Source organism: Vitis vinifera, chromosome 6 (genome assembly GCF_030704535.1).
Source record: "Vitis vinifera cultivar Pinot Noir 40024 chromosome 6, ASM3070453v1".
NCBI classification, from domain to species: Eukaryota; Viridiplantae; Streptophyta; class Magnoliopsida; order Vitales; family Vitaceae; genus Vitis; species Vitis vinifera.
In genome coordinates, this window is record NC_081810.1 from 14,485,745 (window position 1) to 14,506,899 (window position 21,155).

General features: G+C 36.8%; 1 protein-coding gene across 1 annotated transcript; it reads left to right on the plus strand.

Moving 5' to 3' along the window:
• The first annotated feature begins 10,673 nt into the window (after positions 1-10,673).
• Positions 10,674-20,308, plus strand: LOC100258125 (serine/threonine-protein kinase Nek5). Its single transcript, XM_010653343.3, has 14 exons — positions 10,674-11,354; positions 11,454-11,520; positions 11,727-11,792; positions 11,882-11,928; positions 12,045-12,090; positions 12,305-12,385; positions 12,469-12,511; positions 12,686-12,735; positions 14,929-15,010; positions 15,087-15,136; positions 16,219-16,292; positions 17,626-17,677; positions 17,766-18,416; positions 18,497-20,308. The coding sequence occupies exons 1-14, from the start codon at positions 11,257-11,259 to the stop codon at positions 20,057-20,059; spliced, it is 2,970 nt and encodes a 989-aa protein (XP_010651645.1). The 5' UTR covers positions 10,674-11,256; the 3' UTR covers positions 20,060-20,308.
• The last annotated feature ends 847 nt before the right edge of the window (positions 20,309-21,155 follow it).

The following is a 21,155-nucleotide window of genomic DNA, read 5'->3' on the forward strand; positions in this document are numbered from 1 at the left end:
ATTACTGCACCTTATTATATTGCGAATGGATAAATACACTAATCATTGATTCGATGAATTGTCAACTTGCTGGACTGCGTTGGTCTTTGGTCAACTATTTACAGGTGGTAGATTTTAATGTTGGGGGGCTGGGATCTGTAGATGAAACGACGCCGTACGTATGACGTTGATCTGCCTAGATGATGGACTGGACCTCTCTCAAATTAACATTTTTGACTCCGGAACATTAACATGGGCCCTGTTTGGTTTTCGACAAAAAAAGGCATTCTATTAAGGCTTCATTCAGTCACCGAAGGATAGTTTGGTTTTATTGTCCTTAGAAAGTAACTTGCATAAGGATTTATCTTCATTTTTTTTAATGCTCGTTTGGAAATGTTTTTATTTTTATTTAAAAGAGAATTATGTTTTAGGGCATGAAAAGTAATATTTAATTTAAATATAAATTTTTGACATAATAAATTTTGAATTAGAAATAAATTTACCATAAATTTTTAAAACTCAAACTCTTATAATATAAAAAACCAAAATAATCTAACTATTATCATTTTTTAATAAAAACTCCACAACATATCTATTAGAATTAATAATTCTAATCATTTTTTTTTAAGTTAGAATTTGATACTCTTTCCCACATTAAAAATCCAAAAATTAATGAATTAATTTCAATGATAAAACACATTTCAATCACCAATGCATGAATCCAAAGGTACAATATATGAAAACAATTGTTGATTTAAAAACTTCCAATATTTTATTAGCCATCAATCATAATTTAAAAATTTAATTACTATATAATTACTAATATCTTATTTCTTAACTATTTAAATGTTTAATCATTATACATTTTTTTTTATCATAATTTAAATTATGATATTTAAAATATTTTTATTTTTTTTCAAATTATTAGTTTTTAAATTAAACTAAGAACAAATATAACAATCAATTTTATAAAAAAAATTTAATGCTTAATATTAAATAAATTTAATATTTAACACTTAATAAAAACAAACAACTTATCATTTCGTATTTTGTCCAAACACTAACATGATGAAGCTTTATTTAGAGGGTATTTGATAGTGATTTTATTCAAAGTGTTTTTTAGGAAAGTATTTTATTTGAAAGTGTTTTTAAGAAGAAACATTTATTAAAAGCTTGTTTAACAATAATTATAGAAAGTATTTCTAGTCTTATTAGCACTTGAAAACAATTTTTTTGATAAAAATTCTCAAGCGTTAGAAAGCTTAATACTTGAAATTTTTTATTATTCAAGTACTAAAAATGTTAGAAACATTTTATAGAATCACTGTCAGTTATTGATTCTAAAAAACGTTTTTGGTTTTTCTAATACTTGGAAATTTTTATTTTTAAAGTATTAGAAATATTGAAAACACTTTCATAAAATCATTGTCAAACGCAACTTAAGAGTGTGTTTAACAATGATTTTAAAAAGTGTTTTTAACATTTTTAATACTTAAAAGATAAAAATTTTCAAAGTGTTAAAAATATGAAAAAAAAACTTTCTAAAATCATTGTAAAAAACGAGATTGCATTTGGTAGTGATTTTAGGAAGTGTTTCTAGTTTTTTATTTATTATTATTTTATTTTATTTTTATGCTTGAAAGATAAAAAAAATTAAGTTTTAAAAAGACTAGAAATACCTTTTAAAATCACTATCAAACACATCCTAAGTATTTTTTAAAAAACATTATAAGTTATTTTTTAATATTATAAATTATTTTTCAAAATTTTAAAAATATTTGTTAAAATTTATCAAGTACTTTTTTTTTTAAATATATATTTTAAATTAAAAATATTTTATAAAATCACTATAAAACTGACTTTTAATTAGTAATATTGAGGTGACCTCTACCGTGTGACCATTTTCACTAGTTTGTTGCTGATAGACTCCTTTGATGTTTCAAAGGCACTTCCTATTTTTTAACAAATATATTAGGATCTTCTTTCTCTAAAATCTCTCAAACTCTCACACATTATATATGATTTATCATATAATTCTTTTTGTCTAAAATTCATTTAATTGTTGAATTTCGATTCATTTATTCTTTATAGCTTCTTGAAGGTAATTAAGGACCTCAAATTTTGTTTTGAGGATTACAAGAGTTCAAGTTGAGACAATATTGATGCACTAAGATCTCTATTGATACCTGGTCAACTGAGGATGGATTCCTCCCTTAGACGAGGCAGAGAAAACTCCTGTTCCAATATCAGAATCTGGGTTTTATGCTTCACTGCACAAAAATGTCAAGACAAGTTGTCCGGACACACCCTTCGAAGTTCAAGTTAGATTTTTGAAGTGAATAGATGCCCTTGGAGAGAGAAAGAGAGAGAGCGATCATAGAACTCACAGTGTCCCCGCCTCCATCTGTTCTATTTTAGTAGGGTTTTTATAATGTTCAAATGTGGAGTTAGGCTCTGTAGTGCTGAGTTGGCCCTTGTAGTGATGATTGCGAAGTAGTGACGGGGCAATCATCACATCTGCAGGCGGTTGGGGGCTACGTCAAATGGCACGTCATGACACAGATTGTCGTCCCTTCAACCTTGTTGATGGCCTGAGATTGAGCATGCTTATCTATTGAAGTAGACGTGAGGATGGAAAGAGTCCCATCAGTCAATCTGGTGTCAGCTAGTCATGGTCTCGTATATCAGAGAAGATTTGAGGCTATCAAGGAGATGTGGGCCGCTTCAGCAGGGCAAACAGTCTAAAAAGGATGTCTCTGGATGCCTTGAAGGTTGTCTGAGTAGTGATGAAGAATTGACAAGTGGCCCAGCTGGGGTGATGCCACGTGGATAGACACGTGGAAGTACTTGTGGGTGGACACGTGGGATAAGGCCCCCACAATACCCCCCTCAGCACGTTTGCTTATGTCCGGGCAGGGGTGGACAAGCTGAAATTGTCCCTTGGAGTCCTCCAGTGTGGGTGAGACATGTCAGATGTTTATAGGAAGGCTACTTCCACCAAGGTGTTTTGTCAAGGGGTGTGTCGCTTCGGGCTATGTCCCCTGACGACTATCTTTTGGGATCCCTAAGGTTTTGGTCCCCTATAAATATAGGACCCTAGACCTTTTAGGATTCATTTGGACGTTTCTTGTCTCCAAGGCTTTCTCTTCTCTCGCCATTATCTTTCTGCATTCTACAATCTCCAGTCACCACCGTCGCGTTGCCGTACCATTCATTTTCTCTGACGACTCTTGCATTCTGTACCACTACAACTCCAATGGCGATCCATCTTTCCGGTGACTCCGCCACTTTCCCTAGTTTTAGCTCAAGAGGGCTTAGCTTTTACCAGTAGTGTTACTTCTGAACCTTGGTAAGCCTTCATTCCCCATATTGGTTCTGTATTTTTATTGCTTGATTGCTATTGGGGATTTTTTGGAGTTTGGAATTTTTGTTTAGTTGTGGTGTACAAAATGTAGAACACTTTTGGTTATTTTTCGGGTAAGGCGGCCACTGCCAATGATTGGTTTGGTGAGGTCTTAATAGGACCAGGGCTTTTTTAGTTTGGTTTCTAGTTGGGTCAAGACCTTTGTGGGGTATGGTTAAAGGAGGAGACTCTTGGATGGGGTCTACCCTGTAGGTTGCGCTGCTAGGGCTCTGTCCGCATATGGGCTTTGAGCTAGTGTAGGTTATCCCTTGCACAACTGAAGTATTGCTTACAAGCAAGAGGGCCAGGTGACTACCTTATAACATTCGGTTGTTGTGTCGTGCGGGTCTTACTCAGCCCATCGCTTCAGCATGTCATCACAAGGGGGTACTGCTTCTACCAGTGAAGTTGGTAAAGGTAAGAAAAACGTGAAACCAAGAGAAGACGTCAGACGGATGAATGAGGAGAAGCTCATCAAACTCTTTACTACACAGGAGTTTAGGGAGCGCTTCTGTGTGTTGGGCGGGATTGTTATTCGTTTGATGGATGGTAGTCCCGTGTCAACCGAGGAGGAGTCCTTTAATGCTATCATTTTCAGCAAGGAGTAGTTTAATGTCGGGCTCCGCTTTCCTCTTCCTTCCCTTTTCAAACAGTTTCTCCACTTTGCAAAGATTCCCCCAACCTTTCTCCATCTGAACGCAGTGAGGATACTGATGGGGTGTAGCATCTTGAATATGCTATACCACTTGGACCTTTCTTTGTTGGAGGTTCTATTCGTCTATACAATCAAGATGAGTCAGAAAGAAGTTTTCAGTTTGTCTTCTCATATTCCGTCACTACAATTGGTGACTGGACTTCCAGATTCCACCAAGGGCACGACAAAAGGACATGTTGTCATTTCGAGCCCTTGGGCTGGTTCATATGAGCATCCGACTCATGCTTTTGAACCACGTCGTTCGTTGGGGATTCCTTACTTGCTCAACTCTATGGCCCATTTCAGCATTCTTCCAGACATGTCATGTTTATGCAAATTTCTGAGTGGTTGATTTGTGAGTACGGTTACCTGATGGGCTTAAAAGTAAGGATTGAGCTTCTATGCTATACTCTTTAAGGCTAAAGTCGTCTACTCCATCTTGGAGTATCGTATTTCTGCATCAACCATGGCCTTGCTTACATAGTAGATGGGTCTTTGTTCTTTATCTTTTTCGTGGTGAAAGAGTACAACAATGACAGCTCAATCAAATACTACTAGATACATGTACAACTCTTCGCTGGGCTGAGGGTTACTTAGAATGGGTGACTGCGTAAGATAGCGTTTAATTTCTTCAAATGCTTGCTCGCAGTCACTTGTCCATTCGGTCATGCTGACTGCTTTTAGTGTGAGAAAAAAATGCCTTAACTTGTTTGTGAAACAGGCTATAAAGTGCCCCAACGCAGCTAGATGGCCAGTGAGGCACTGCAATTTTTTTTTGGAACTTGGGGGGAATGTCTCCATGACGACTTTGATTTGGTTTGGATTGACTTCTATTCCTCTTTGTGTGACCATAAATCCCAAGAACTTGTTTGTGCTGTCTCCAAAGGCGCACTTGGCCGGATTCTGCTTCATGTTGTATGCTTTTATCAAACGAAAGGTTTCTTCTAAATGTCAAGTGTGCTCGCCCCTGGTTTTGCTCTTCACCATAATGTCGTCAATATACACCTCTGCAGTGTGTTCGATTAGAGGTTTGAAAATCTTTGTCATCAACCTTTGGTAAGTGGCTCCGACGTTCTTGAGCCCAAACGGCATGACTCTGTAGCAATAGAGTCCATGTGGTGTTATAAAGGCAGTTTTTTCTTCATATGGTTGGTACATAGGAATTTGGTAGTACCCGGAAAAAGCATCTAAGAAGGAGAACATTCCATGTCTGGCGGTGGAATCTACTATTTGATCCATCCGGGGCAAGGAAAAACTATTCTTTGGGTAGACGTCATTCAAGTTAGTGTAATCGACACAAACTTGCCATTTTCCTCCATTTTTGGCACCACGACCACATTTGCCAACCAATCGGGATACTCGACTTCTCTAATAAATTCGGTTGCTAGCAACTTGCCTATTTTCAGTCTGAATGATCTTTTGTCTATTTAAATGGAAACGTCGGACCTTTTGGCGGACAGGTCTTGAGGATGGCATAACATTAAGCCGATGTGAGGCTATTGATGGATGGATTCTAGTCATGTTTGAATGGGTTCATGCGAATATATCTTTATTTTGCTAAAGTATTCCTTCAATAGCTTGCAACCCTTCCGGTTCTAGGAGGGAGCTGACATAAGTAAAGTGATCACCTTCCTCTGATGTATGGACTATAGGGGGTTAGCCGTCGGCAGGTCTCTCTCCGTTAGGCTCTGTAATTGCTATTGTTCCGTCACACCCATTGGTTCTGTGGGTGATTCGTTATCACTGACGGACTCGGACTCGCGTGCTACTTGATAACACTTGCGTGTTGCTAGTTGGCTTCCATAGAGGTTGATTTGTCCGTCTTCGGTTAGGTAACTCACCATTTGGTGATATGTGGATGGAATGACTTTCATGCCATGTAGCCATGTGCGCCCCATGATGGTGTTGAACGAGGACAAGTCTTCTACCACCGAAAATTATACGTTCAGAATAATTGGCCCGGCTTGGACGACCAACACAATATCACCCAAAGAGGTGGTAGAAGCTTCGTTGAATCCTAATAGTATTCGCACGGGATTTTCCAAAGCTGATGGTGGGAACTCCATCTGTTTGAATGCGGACATCTGTAATAGGTCAGCTAAACTGTTTGGATCAACTAAAATCCACCTTACATCGAAATCGTTGATCCTTAGTGTTAGAATGAGGGTGTCTTGATATGGCTGTAACACCTAATTGGGGTCTATCGGAGGAAATGTGATTACCCCATCTATTGGGCGCATGCCCCTATTAGCCAATTCGGGCTGGATGGAACTAACCCGTTCTCGTACAGAGGCAGCTCTAAGTAATCTTTGCCTCTTCTGTTTAGAGTTATATTTCTCATCAATGGGCCTCCCATGAATGTAGTTGATTACAACTCTAGGAGCTGCTGAAGTTGTGGGGGCTGTGGTGGCCAGATTCTAGGCTACTTTCCCACGTTTTTTCTCTGACCAGATGTACTACTTTAGATGCTCGAGGCTTTGGAGCTCCTAGTTGAGTCATTTTTGGCAAGTCAACTAGTAACGAGGACTTGCTGAGTAGCTGTGCGGACGCCATCCTCAAGCATGGAATATTTGTTTGTTCGTTTGAACGAATCGTCCATAGTCGTTAGAGGCTTCTTAACGAGGGATACATAGAAGGGTGTACCCGGGCAAATACTCATTTTAAAAATTTGCAGGACAACGTCCATGCTGTAAAATTCTACTTGGAGCACAACCTGTTTGAATCGCTTCACGAATTTCCTCAGTGATTCATTTTCCTGCATTCTTATGTTCTGCAGGGGACTGAAGTTTTGTTTATGTCGTGTTGAGCACAGATATTGTCCCATAAAGGCCTCCGACAAATCTCGAAAGTTGTTCACGGAGTTCGTCAAAAGGTGGTGGAACCATGAAAGAGCCTAGCCTTGTAGGCTGGTTGGAAAGACCTTGCACAGTAGAGCGTCATTCCCTATGTCAAAGGTCATGAGTTGCCTGTAGTGCATGATATGGTCGAATGGATCGTTGGTTCCATCATATGTAGAGAATTTTGGAACCAGGAACCTCCTTAGAGTTCGTAGTTTATGATATGAGGGCTGAAAGGCGTGGAGAGCATGTCATCCAATCGCCTACTAATAGAGCCGAGGGGGACCCCTACTGACCAGATCCCCCACTGGTTGTTGTACTGGTGGATGAGGGGGCTAGCCAGTTACGACTGGTGCAGTTGAGGGACCAGGACATGCCTCCTGGGCCGTCGCTATACACAGTTCCCCCCCCCCCCTCCCATGCCAGGCATTTGAGGCCCCAACCTTGAGCACATTGCATCCGATAGCTGAGACTTCCTGTCGTGTCTCATTTTGTTGAGACGCTAGTGGAGTTAGAGCTTTCGTCTGGTTACATGTGGCAGGTTGGCGGGGATCTTTGTTCAGGCTGCATTCCTTGTTCATTATGGAGGAACTTTGCATTCCTAGGATATGTCGTTTCCTTGTTTTGCTTGGAGTTAGTGCATTGACTTCTAGGTTGTTAACTACGAGGGAAAGTTGATGAGGATACCTAAATACGCAACACTTCGTTCTTTTCCTTGAGTCTCCTTGTCTCGTGGAGCAGGGCTTGCATCTGTCTCTCGCTCTTGTGCTGGTGTCTTTCTATATTTTCGCGCTAGTTGAATTAGTCTTCACTACTAATGACCGACGATCGACTTCTGGAAAGTGTTGACATTTTGTATTTCGCTTCCCACAGACGATGCCAATGTTGATAATTGGTCAACTGAGAATGGATTCCTCCCTTAGATGAGATAGAGAAAGCTCCTGTTCCGGTACCAGAATCTAGGTTTTATGTTTCCTTGCACAAAGATGTCCGGACATACCCTCCAAAGCTCAAGTTAGATTTTTGGAGTGAATAGATGCCCTTAGAGAGAGAGAGAGAGAGAGAGAGAGAGAGAGAACGATCATAGAACTCACAGTGTCCTCCCCCTCTATTCTATTTCAATAAGGTTTTTATAATGTTCAAATGTGGAGCCAGACTCCATAGTTCTGAGTTGACCCTTGTAGTGATGATTGCGAAGTAGTGACGAGACAATCATCACATCTGCAAGCGGCTGGGGGTTGTATCAGACGACACGTCATGACACAACTTGTTGCCCTTTCAATCTTGTTGATGGCTTGAGACTGAACATGCCTATCTACTTAAACAGACGTGAGGATGGGAAGAGTCTCATCAGTCAATATGGTGTTAGCTAGTCATAGTCTCGTATACTAGAGAATATTTGAGGCTATCAAGGAGATGTGGGCCACTTCAGCAACGTAAATAGTCCGAACAGGATGTCTCCGGATGCCTTGGAGGTTGTTCGGGTAGTGATGAAGAACTGACACATGGCCCAGCTGGGGTGATGCCACGTGGAAGTACTTGTGGATGGACACGTGGGATAAGGCCCCCACAATCTCTAAATTATATTTCTACATTATATTAAATACTGGTTATAGCTTATTTTTCTTTAAATTATTTTATATTCTGGTTATCCCCATTTCTTAAGACCTTGTTTTGTGGTGTGATTTAAAAATGTTTTTTTTTTTGTTTTTAAAAATAAAAAATTATTTAAAAAAATTTGTAACATTGTTTAGATGTTGTTCTTTAAAAATAATTTTTTAAAATAAAATAAAATAAAAAACAATTTTTAAAGAATAAGTAAAAGTTATTTTCATTAATTTTTAATAATAAAAAAAATATTGATCCTATTTAATCATATTTTTTGAAACTTATTTTAAATAAAAAAAATTAAAAAACGTATTTAAAAACAAATTTTAGAAAATATCAACAAAAAATTTACAAAGTATACATGAAAGCTTGTTGTTTGTTTTGGGTAGAGGTGGTTGAGCCATTTCCAACTTAAAATTGACATGAAAAAGCGTGTCCATGAACCCTTTCAATTTATTGGTTATCTTCTTGATTGACACCTTTACAATAATTAACTCTTCTCATAATTCGTATGCCAATGCTCCTATCGAAACTGACTAAATTGATGGACCTATCCATCCACCATTCTCCTACCACCTCATTAAATTCATACCATGTACCACTAATAATCACCATTACAAAAAGCCATTAATAATAACAACAAGATACCTTCGATGGATGAAAATTATTGGGTCTAAATTTGATGATTACAACAAATGAAATAAATATCAACTTTATCAGTCTTAATAAATCATACTAATACAATCTTTGCCTGCTCCCTTTTCCAAAGAAATTAAAAATTGTTTTATAAAAATAAGGTTTTCTTCTTTTAATATCAAGTTTCTATTTGATAATCAATATCGAAACCAATTCTTTAAAACTGTTTTTTGATATTTATAGAACAAAAATCTATTTTAAAAAGATTTGTATTTTTAATAAATTTTAAAAATAATTTTTATATCAAATATTTTATTTTTAATAATTTAATATGTTTATATAATTATTTGTTAAAAGATCATTAAAAAATAAACGAAAATAACTAAAAATTAAATGAAAATAACTTAAACTAACTAAAAAAATATTATCCAAAAATAATATGTTTTCTATTTATAAAAACAAAAAATAGAAATAATTTTCTGATTATTAAACTTATTTTTTTATTATGCTCTAAAAAATAATTACCTAATGTGCGTTAAGATTTTATGTATGGCATCTTTGGAAAACCAGAGATACTTTAATAATTAAAATAATTCAACAATATAATATAATTAATACAGATATTTTTTTAAAAATAGAAATATTTCTACAATAATCTTTCCCATTTCCTGTGGAAAACAGGCCCCTTCCATTATTGCTCAACCACTGCCATCCCCATGGTTCCTATCGGTCTCTCAAAAGTCAAAACTAGATTTCATCTCACAGTCTTTTAGTTCTCTCCAACTTTTCTCGCCTATGCATTGTCTGATCCCTCTTTTTTAAGAAGACTCACTCCTATTTTTCCATCTTCAAGCGTAACCTCTCTCCTTCCTCTGTCCAATCAATATTTTCGTCAAATGCCCACATGCAGCTTACTTACTTACATACGTCAAGTAGGCTTTATTTATTTATTTTTTATTTTAATTTAAATAATATTATTTTCACAAGCAATATTTTATAAAATATTTTAAAATCACAACACTTTCTCAAAAACCGATTTAGAATTCAAATTATAATATAATTGAATTTTAACTTTCATAAGAATTGGAATTTATTCTTATTTTCATATTGAATGAGTGATTTCAAGTCGTGATTAATACAAATAATTGAATTGATTTCCTTATTCTTATATTTTAAATATGTTGAATGATTTAGAAATAAGAATAAAAATGAAAATAATATCGAGACACACGTGATTAGGACATTTTCAAAACTACTCTTGAAGAATATTATTATTATTATTATTTTTGAAAATAATATATTGTTGTTTTAGAAAAAATCATTTATTTTAATTATTGAAATTTATTTTTTGTAAATAAAAAAAGGTGAAAAGACATCAGAAGCTTTCTTTAAAACACCCATTCTGAACAAAATTGGCAGAAAAATGAGAAAAGGCGTACTGCGAAGTGCCAAACACGTTTTTACACCCTACCGGACCCAAACTTTCCTGCTTCATCTCCACTGTCCGTTCAGAAAAAGAGAAACCATATAAAGCGACCCATACCAAAAATCTCAGATGCGTCCATCTCATAAAAACCAAAATAAAACCAAAAATCGTTCCCGAAAAACACGTTTTCTGAATCTCATTGCCAAACGGACCCTCGACAGTTCGCGGCCCAGCTGGTCCTGTCGGCATACTACGAAGCATCCCCACGATCTCTCTCTTATGGTTTTGGTCTATACATACACTCAAAGCTCACTTCTAACTCAAGTACTGAACTCTGGTTAACTAACCACACTCTTCAGTTATATACACTCAATCCACAAAAAAAAAAAAAAGAAAGAAAATCGTTTGCGTATTTTTATTATTATGATTATTTGTTTTTCGAAAAACGCTTTGTTTTGGAGAGACGTAGAAGAGGGGAGAGAGACTGGCGCTTTTGCTGTTTTGGTGATCAAACTCGGATTTGAAATGAGCTCATTTGGGAGGCATTCAGTGTAATTTGAGAGGGAAAATGATGTGATTTTTGTAATTTGAGTGGAAGATGATGTGATGTAGAAATTGGATTTGTTTTTCTGGTTTGGCATTGATCTTGTTGGTTGGTTGTGGATCCGGATTCATGGAGTCTCGAATGGATCAGTACGAGATCATGGAGCAGATCGGACGCGGAGCGTTCGGGGCTGCCATTCTTGTGAATCACAAATCGGAGAAGAAGAAGTATTTTTATGATTTTTTTTTGGCGCAATCTATGAATTTTTGGTGAGTTTTGTAATGAGATGGTTTGGTTTTGGAGTGATCGAGTGGTTCGATTTTCAGGTATGTATTGAAGAAGATCAGGTTGGCACGACAAACGGAGAGGTGCCGGAGATCTGCTCATCAGGAGGTAGGTTTCATTAGGCGCTGTTTGGTTTGTGTTTTGGAAGTTATTTTCTTGCTTTGCTTTGCCCTTTTTCCGGGAACACAGTTTGAAAATGCTGGTCATGCAATGCCTTTGGCGATCCTTCAGTTTGCCTTTTGTTTTATTGATTATGTTTTCGCTTATTTGGTCTTTGTTTTTTTCCCCCTACATTTTGGCAATTTGGAGTATAGATGGCTCTAATTGCGAGAATCCAACACCCTTACATTGTTGAATTTAAGGAAGCATGGGTAGAGAAGGTAGGTCCTGGAAATTCTAGTTTTTTGACGAATTTTTTTGCTGTAAATGCGACCTTGTACTGAATCGAGAGCTTTGGGTTGGAATGCAGGGTTGCTATGTTTGCATTGTCACTGGATATTGTGAAGGAGGAGACATGTGAGTTTGCTGTAAAAAGGAAAAAAAAAAAAATGCAGATAAAGAGCTTGAAACTTCATTTACATGATTATAATCCAAAACATTTTTTACATTTTTTCCTTGCTTACCTTTAACAGGGCAGAATTGATGAAAAAATCGAATGGCGCCTACTTTCCTGAGGAGGTATGTGCTTCCATATTGGGAAATTTGATTCTCCAAAAATACATATCACGAACTATATGGCAGGGGTAGTTTTGATAATAACTGGAGATATTTAGTCATCTTGTTTGAGATTGTATCTAGCATTGCTCTTTCTTGTTCATTTCTCTACTTTGCTGCTTGGTCAGCCTATGATTCCTTTTGGTTATGACTATGTTGATATTGTGACCACTTTCAGAAACTTTGCAAATGGTTTGCGCAATTATTATTGGCTGTCGAATATCTGCATTCAAATTATGTTCTACACCGGGATCTTAAAGTATGTAAAAATGAATGCTTATTTGAGATGGTTGTTTTATCACTAAAGACTATAAGACTCACTTTTTAGCATTCTCTTGGCAGTGTTCCAACATCTTTCTTACCAAAGATAAGGATGTCCGCCTTGGTGAGTCAATCTAAATCACTGTCAGTGAGTTGAAAAAAATTTTACATCGATTTTGGACTTGATCAACTATCATGTTGTTTTATAGAATTTTTCCCCCATTTTACATCCATTTGGGACTTTATCAGCTAAATGTTGTTTATTGATTTATCTTGTTCATGTCTTGTTTGTACCTAGGGGATTTTGGACTTGCCAAAACTTTGAAGGCTGATGACTTGGCTTCTTCAGTAAGTGCTATATGTTCAAATCACAATTTTCACTTTTCAATGTTGACGTTCTATTTCTCTTATAATATAGTACATTTCATGCTATGTTCTCTTTATTAAGATATCTTTATTTATTAAGTCATTTATTTCACTTAGTAGAAGATCATATATTCGTTGAGGATAAAACTATAAACGAAAAGATGATTGAGAACTCACAATACCTATATGTAAGACTAAAGCTTAATTGATAAAGCCATGCACTTTCTACACAAGAGAGATGTGTTATTACTTGGAGTATCTATGATGCTCTAGTAGTGATAATTGCAATTTTTTTTTTTTATAGTTTTTCGGGAATTTTAATAACTATATTTGATGAATGGTAATGAGATTTACCAGTATTAATATAGAGAGACTTTTTTCACTTTTTTTTTAGTTTTTCTATTGTGTTTGTAATTAAAGGTCTCTAATTTTGTAGGTTTGTACTTCAAACCTTTCTGTGTTCAGCTCACCATAGCCTTTCTCCTTAGATTCCCAACTATATAGTGGTGGTTACATGAATCTGGTTTCATACCTCAATATACACATATAGAGATATCTTCCTCACTATATATCAATCCACGTCCTCTTTTTGGATTTTGGCCTTGCAGCACCTTTTCCCATCCTGTCTGTTATTGGTGCTGTTTCCAACTTCTTGCAAGTTTATTTATCTCTGGTTTCAACTTTCATGGCTTGTAACACATACTTCCATCTTAGCATTCAGTCATTCCTATTTTATAAACATGCCTTTTTATTGCTCAACATTGCTCTCGTAAAGCATGGCTAGAGAGAGAGGTTTTCCCTCACTACAAATCAATCCATGCCCTCTTTTGGGGATTTGGCCTTGCAGCACCTTTCCCCATCCTGTTGCTTATTGGTGCTATCTCTAACTTCTTACAAATGCATTTATTTTCTAGTTTTCCACTTTGATGTCATGTAATTCATCCATCTATTTCAACAATCATTCATTCCTATTTTATAAACATGCTTTTTAATTGCTCAACATTCTCTCTCACAAGAGCCCGGCCAGAAGTTCACTTATAGATTTAGATGTTTATTACATACACTCTGAAGCTCTCCATACTCTCTTCATACTCTAAATCTATTGTTGATGCCTCTTCAGCCTCTTCTTAATTTGGTGTACCAAAGCCTAGATAATGAAAATGGTAAACTCTTTGTTATCAATTGGTCCCCAATCTTAACTACTTTCTCTTTCTATGTCTAGTTTTGCTAAAATATGGTTTCCTACATTTAGTTCATGCTATTTCTCTTAAAATGTTCTGATTCTAATTGCCTCTCTATTGTTCTATCTTGGGCTCTACCCCTAATTTTGTTTCATTAACTGAAACTTGATCATGTGCACATTATATGCTCAACAGGACCTGGTCTTGTTTATGTCCACATAGTACAATCACGTGAAAGTAAAACATAGGAGCTTAATGCTAATCCTGATGTAAGACTATCAAGATTGGAGATTCACTTGTTTCTCCTCCATTCTCATGGTTGTTTGCACTTCATAATACATATGGTATATCACATTAATGTGTTTCTGGTAACTCTTTTATTTTTTTTTCTCTCCCTAAAAGTCACCATACTATATCAAGGAAATTATGCTTTCTCTTGAGTCAATCAAGACCAAATGAAGGTATTCATCACTATCTGAATATGTTATTGCTGAGTAAAAAAAATGTGTGTAGTTGATCTTCCTGACATGAATCCAGATTTAATACCCTTTTTTCATTTTTTTAGGCTTTACCCATACTCTTGCCCTAAATTTCATAATATGATATCCGCTTATCTTTTCCCTTTGCTTGGTATAATATGCGTTTCTCCTGATCCTTTTTTCCTGGGTTCCTTAGTTACTTTAAAATAATTGACGTTCTTATATGCTACATATTGTTATACAGATTTAAAATATGATTCTATTTGGTTGTTATCCTAGTTTCAATTTTATAATGCTGAAATGTTGTGCCTAGTAATTTTATTTTTTTGAAATAAAAAAGTTTACTTCAAAGCAACTAAAAATCATCAGCTAGGGTTATGTTAGAACTTAGAGTGCTTAGATGTTTCTTATACGAGTTGAAATCTTGCCTGTGCTTGTCCTGTTGATATTCACGGACTTGGTAAATTTGAGCAATGGGACACGCTCACCTATTCATTTCCTACTTATGTGCACAGGTAGTTGGAACTCCCAATTACATGTGTCCTGAACTTCTTGCAGATATTCCTTATGGCTTCAAATCTGATATCTGGTCTCTAGGTATGTGTTTTCATAGTGTCTGGTGATATTTATGGATCTGCAGTTGTTTGTGGCTAAATTTTGCATTGCTGATCAGGTTGCTGTATGTATGAGATGGCTGCTCATCGCCCTGCATTTAAGGCTTTTGTAAGATTTCACATAGTTCTTGTACTTCATTTTGTCTCCTGTGTTTTAAGATTATATTTTGTAAGCATTGTTCCTGGTTCAAGGAACTGGTCCTTAGAATGTGTTAATACAATATAGAGTATTATAATATCTTTTTTAAGTTGGTTAAGATTGAACAAGAGCTTGCTCTATATTTTCAACACTTGCCATTCACTCTCATGCAACCTTTTTTTTCTTTGGGCTTTTAACTTTCTTGGTATGTAGTTTTCTGTCTTCTCTTGGTAAATAATACATCTTTATATCAATCAACAGGACAGTAAAATTGTAATTTGATGTGCTCCAAGGAATTTGTGATATTCCATGTGGCCCAAGGGCATATGAATTGTCCCTATCACCTGAATATGGCGTTGCCCTTCTATATTTGTGGTGGAGGTGTTTTCACTGGCATAGAATTTAGTAAAACATCTGTTCACGCTTTCTGTAGACTTGAAAAATGTGTTCATCCTGTGTTTTCTGCTTGTAAAGATGTACCTTAAGAAAGCAAACCTGCTTTAGATCCTGCAATTGTGTACCTTTTCCAGAGTTGTTAAAGGCACACTTGGGCCGAAGGTGCAATGACTCCCTAGCTATTGCGCCTCGCTGCCCAAGGCACATGCCTTGACTATTTTCTTTTTTCCTTTTTGACACCTTTATTCTTGAAATTTCTATTTGCATATTGAAAATTTGTATAATTTCATTAATTTTTTTGTTGGATGCTTCTTGTAAATGCTTGCAATCTAGAATGTTTTATTGCTTGAATTGAATTTTGGATCATATTTTATAAAATTGATCCAACATAGAATTTTTTTTGGGCTGCAATTTGCTCTAGTGCTTGCCTTGTATTGCGCCTTGTGCCTTGAACCTTTCAAAACTATGCTTTTACATGATACTCCATATTAATGTTAATCCACTTTGGAAATTCTTAATTATGTCTCATACAGCCTCATCTTGTCCACAAAGGCTTTATATGTGATTTTAATTTGTTATCACCCAAATATGAATTCTGAAACTGTTTACTCCATTTTATTTGTATTCTAACATTGGCATTCTACATCTGGTTTCAGGATATGGCTGGATTAATAAGTAAAATAAACCGTTCTTCTATTGGTCCTTTGCCCTCATGCTATTCCCCTTCTTTGTAAGTCTCCATGTTAAGATTGAATTTCTTGTGTGCTTGATATGCAAAGAGATTCTGGAATATATCATATTGTCTGTGCAGCAACTAGGCAATGCCTAGAGCTACTGCTTTGTCTAACCAGGTAACCATGCCTTGGATTCCTGCATGGTGATGATGAGGTGGTTGATGGTGATGAGGCAGTTGCCTAGTTGGTGGTCAGGTGTTTAAAAATTAAAGCTGTTTCATTAAAATAAAAAAAAAAACTTTATGCTCTATCATGCTTCTTGAAATTGCTTATGTTAAAAAGGATTTTATTGACTTGTGCCTAAAAATTTTAAATGACCTAATGGTTAACTGGGAAAAATAAACGTATTTGTAGACAGAGAAGAAGTAGTTATGTTTAATTTGAGTGCTTAACCATGACTTACAAAATTACAGTGTATTCATCAATTTTCCTTTTTCAGTTGTATTCATCAATTTTCCTTTTTCAGTTTGGGGCTTGCTTGTGCCTTGTCGCATATTTTTTTGGTAGGTACAACAATCGGAGGTGGAGTGCAATTATCCCACAATTTAAGATGGATTAAATATCTCTAGATCTGTTTATAGCCATGTGTATATGCGGTAGATTATGGTTTGTAGGAAATTAACAAATGGGTACTTTTTTGTCACATCTCATAGCAAAGTTTAGTGCTCTGAGTCATCTAGAAGTCTCACATGCACCCTAAAAACACTGGAAGAAATTTTGAAATTCCAAATAGTGGGGACAAGGTCTTGGTGGAGCTTATTTTAGTTCCTTCATTCTTTTCCTTTCATCTCAAGGAAACTTGCATGGCTAGAAATATACCAAGTTTTGCATTCCTTTTCTTATTGGATTCTGTCCTAGTACTAATTGTCGTCCCGTATGAAACAATTTATTTTCTCATCTAACTTCTCCTTCAATGAAATTTATAGAGAGTGCCTAGTTAGAAATGGAAGGGGATTCCTCTGTTATACTTTAACAATTTGCAGTTCTTATTCCATTATTTTTGAATTGACCACCAATTCCAAAGGCTCTATTTAGCAACCAGGGAACTAATTTGGCAGTCATAGGGCATGATTATGATGATGAGCATGATTTACATATATTATGTATGCATGTATGTATGTCTATAGGTTTTGGAATTTGGGTGTTTCATGTTTAGGATGCTGTGTTAATAGAGAGGCAAATGAAAATCTTAGTAATGGGGATTGACACACTACCATGACAAGAGGGGGTAGGGGGAGAGAGAGATCATCCTTTTCTTCTTTTTCAATATAGCATTAGATAGACAGTGTCTAAGATCATAACTGATCTGATAATATTATATGCATGCAGGAAAACACTTATAAAGGGCATGCTGAGAAAGAACCCTGAGCATCGACCAAGTGTAAGCTTCTACAAAACATCACTTATAAACTCTTGAGGATTCTTTTCCTGCAATTTCTTCTAACAATCTGGATTTCGACTTTTGTCAGGCATCCGAGATTTTAAAACACCCCTATCTACAGCCTTATGTTGATCAACATCGATCATCCTTCAATCCTCCTACTGCCTATTCCTTAGAGAAGCCTATATCTACTACTCGTGATTCTCGTAAGAACATGGCTGAAAGCCAAGGCAGTAATAGTTCTGGTAGTGACAAAGATAGTTTGCTTTCAAGTGAGAAAAACATCTCAGCAATGGTTATCAACTGTGATAATAAAGCCAATGACACAGATTTGGGATCTGTTGATGATGAAGTTGGCTCTGACCAGCCCTCACCCAGTGGTGAAAATGGAGCCAACACGTGCACTGTCAAAATGGATGAACGAGAGGTAATGAAATCCTCGCATGATGAGCATGGATTAAATGCTGAATCAAAGCAACCAAAAACAATTAAAAATATTTGGATGGCTCTAAAAGAAGGAAAAGTTAGAGAAAATAGTTCTCCAATGAGAGGCAACCGTACAAAGCCTGGAGGTCAGTCAACCCAAAAAGCAAACACAGAAGCATCACTCAAAGTTCCCAAGCCCAGTATGGTCTCTCCTGGTTTCAAGTCTAATGCAGATGCTCCAACTTCAATCCCAACCAAGGCAGTCTTTGATTCTGCAAAACGGATTCAGGGTTCACATCCTTTAAAGCACCAGGTATAACTTGAAAAGCATTTTGTTTAACTTTTGTTTTATATTTCGAACTTATCATTTTATTCCATGATTTATCTATGCAGTTACCTATGTTTGATCCCTCTCCAAAGACTAAACCCAGACATGATGGTATTCCTCTGCCTGGTCCGTCAAAACAAGTTGTTGAAGATGGGCTTCCTGCTAAGCCTCGACAAAGAACACCCCCATCAAATGTGGTGAGGCGATCCTCATTTCCAGGGAGAATGAGGCAAGTGGGGCCTGATGTTCCAAACCAAACGAACAATATCATAAAGGTAGGTCCAAGTGAGATAACTCAAGAACCTCATAAGACTCAGTATTTGGTGCCAAATGGTCGTGCTACGCATGTATCAAGAGAAATTATACAACAGTCGCATAAGGCTCTGGTAGGAGCTTCCAAAGGAATGCAGACAGATAGCAGCAATTCTGTCTCATCTTCAGTGTCACTTCAAGGGTTTGAGCTTTGTGATGATGCAACAACTCCTTTTGTTAACATGGCGGAGCAAATACCTCCTGAACATGATAGAGGTACTCGCACTGAAAACTTAGAATCATGTCCACCCACCTGCTCTCTTGTGTCAGATGAAAGCCATGGGCAAGATAACAAATCTGTACAATGCTCGGTTGACAGCTCTGGTTTTGTTCAAGATCCTGAGGATATTACTATTGGTGGTGAGAAAGTGAGTTCAGGTGCAGTTACAGAGCACCCATCTCCAGTCTCCAGAGAAGTATTTGCTTGTAATGATGACACCTCTTTGGGCAGGTCTATTAGGCCAGAAACAGTGACAGAGTCCATCCTTACTTCTTCATCCAGTGGTGATGACAAGTTTACTGTAAGAGAACTTTTGTCATCACTAGCAGACGCCAGTGCCCCTCCCAGTGCCCCTCCCAGTGCCACTCCCACTGTCCCTTCCACTGCCACTGCCACTCCCACTGTCCCTTCCACTGCCACTCCCACTGCCACTCCCCCTGCCCCTCCTACTCCCTCCATCTTGTCTGCCCAAAAGAATTTGCAGCTGGATAAAGGAAATATTTTGCAAAATCAGTTAATTGAAAAGCCTGCCTCGGGCCATCTTCCTTCAGCTTTTGATGATGTCATACATGTTATCCGGCACAGTAGTTTCCGTGTTGGGGTTGAGCAGCCAGTGATTGAAACTGTGGAGAGGAATATGGACGTGGGAAAACTATTAAATGTAGTAAGGGATGAGTTGGAGATGAGAAACCTGAGCACTCCTGCCACTCTGAAATCAACAAATTGCTCAGAACCCATGGCTTTGAAGTCAAATCTTTCCGATACTCCTGGCATTAAGGAAATGGATGTAAGGAACACCTCCTCTTCAGTTCCAAATCCCGATTCCCCTGAGCCGACAAAACCTTGTTCTCCTGTGACAGAAGATGAAACACCAGCAAAGGAAACTCTGGATGTCAAGTCCTTTAGGCAGAGGGCAGAGGCACTTGAAGGGCTATTAGAATTGTCAGCAGAGTTGCTGGAGCAAAGTAGACTGGAAGAACTTGCTGTTGTTTTAAAACCTTTTGGAAAAGATAAGGTCTCCCCAAGGGAGACAGCTATCTGGTTGGCAAAGAGTCTTAAAGGAATGATGGTTGAGGACAGTGGACGAAGTTCATGAAGTACCACGTCATGTTAGTAAGTGTTTTCTATTTTTATTTTTATTTTTCATTGCTCCTGTAGTTTTTAGTTTTTTGTCATGCTTTCCTCATTCAAGTTCCATTTGAATTTTTAAACAGAACCCATGAGGCCTGGTCACCCCACCTTTATTTAATTTTTAATTTTTTGTCTTCTTCTGTAATTCTTTCAATGCAGTATGTTGTTGTACATATTGACTATACAAATTGAATAAGTTCTGTTTTCAGCCAAACGTATGTATATGCATGCTGTAGCATATAGTGAGTGAACCTATTATATTACTGGGATTATTAGTAAGATGCTGTTGTTGCTCTTGGCTCATTCTAGACAAAATGATTATTTTGAGGAAACAGAGGAAGAAACCAATGGTATGTTTTGATGCAGAGACATATTAAGATTGGATTTCTTTGTAAAGTATTATCATATTATTATTATTTTGAAGAAAAGGGGGAAGATTTTGTTGGTGAAAGAAGACTGGGCTCTCTGATTATTTGATTCTTGAAGGATGAGGTCCGCGGAGATATTTGAAACAGAAAAGTGACCAAAATTTCCATTTATTTTCTGAGTTGTATGTGTGATTTATGTGTTATTCACTGGGGACTTCTTTTTTCATTATGCATTAATATCAAGTATCAAGTAGGGTAAAGAGATGTTGGAATCTGAAAGTAATTTCTTAGTGAATGATGGATTTAGGGTAAAGTAGCTTATCCCTGGAGCTTGCCGATTTAATACCTGATAAATGAGGTTTGCAAAAGGTTGTCTTTTTGAGGAGAAAGATTTATCTCTACATACGAGGGATTACCTTTTTCTGAATCAAGATCAGGAGTAGGGTTTGGGTTTGCAATGGGACACCCTTATCTCATTTCCGTCCCAATCAAATAATTTTCTCCCATCCCATCCCAAACCTGACATTGGGTGGGTTGATACACTCCCATCCCCATTTAATAGAAGGCTTGTAATCTTGTTCCCACTCGGTAAATGCAAATCCCAAACCTTGTTAATGGAAACCCATGCTCTAGATCTATCATGGATTTGGACCTCTCTCCAAATAAATCCCTACATCAAAACCTTGTCAAATT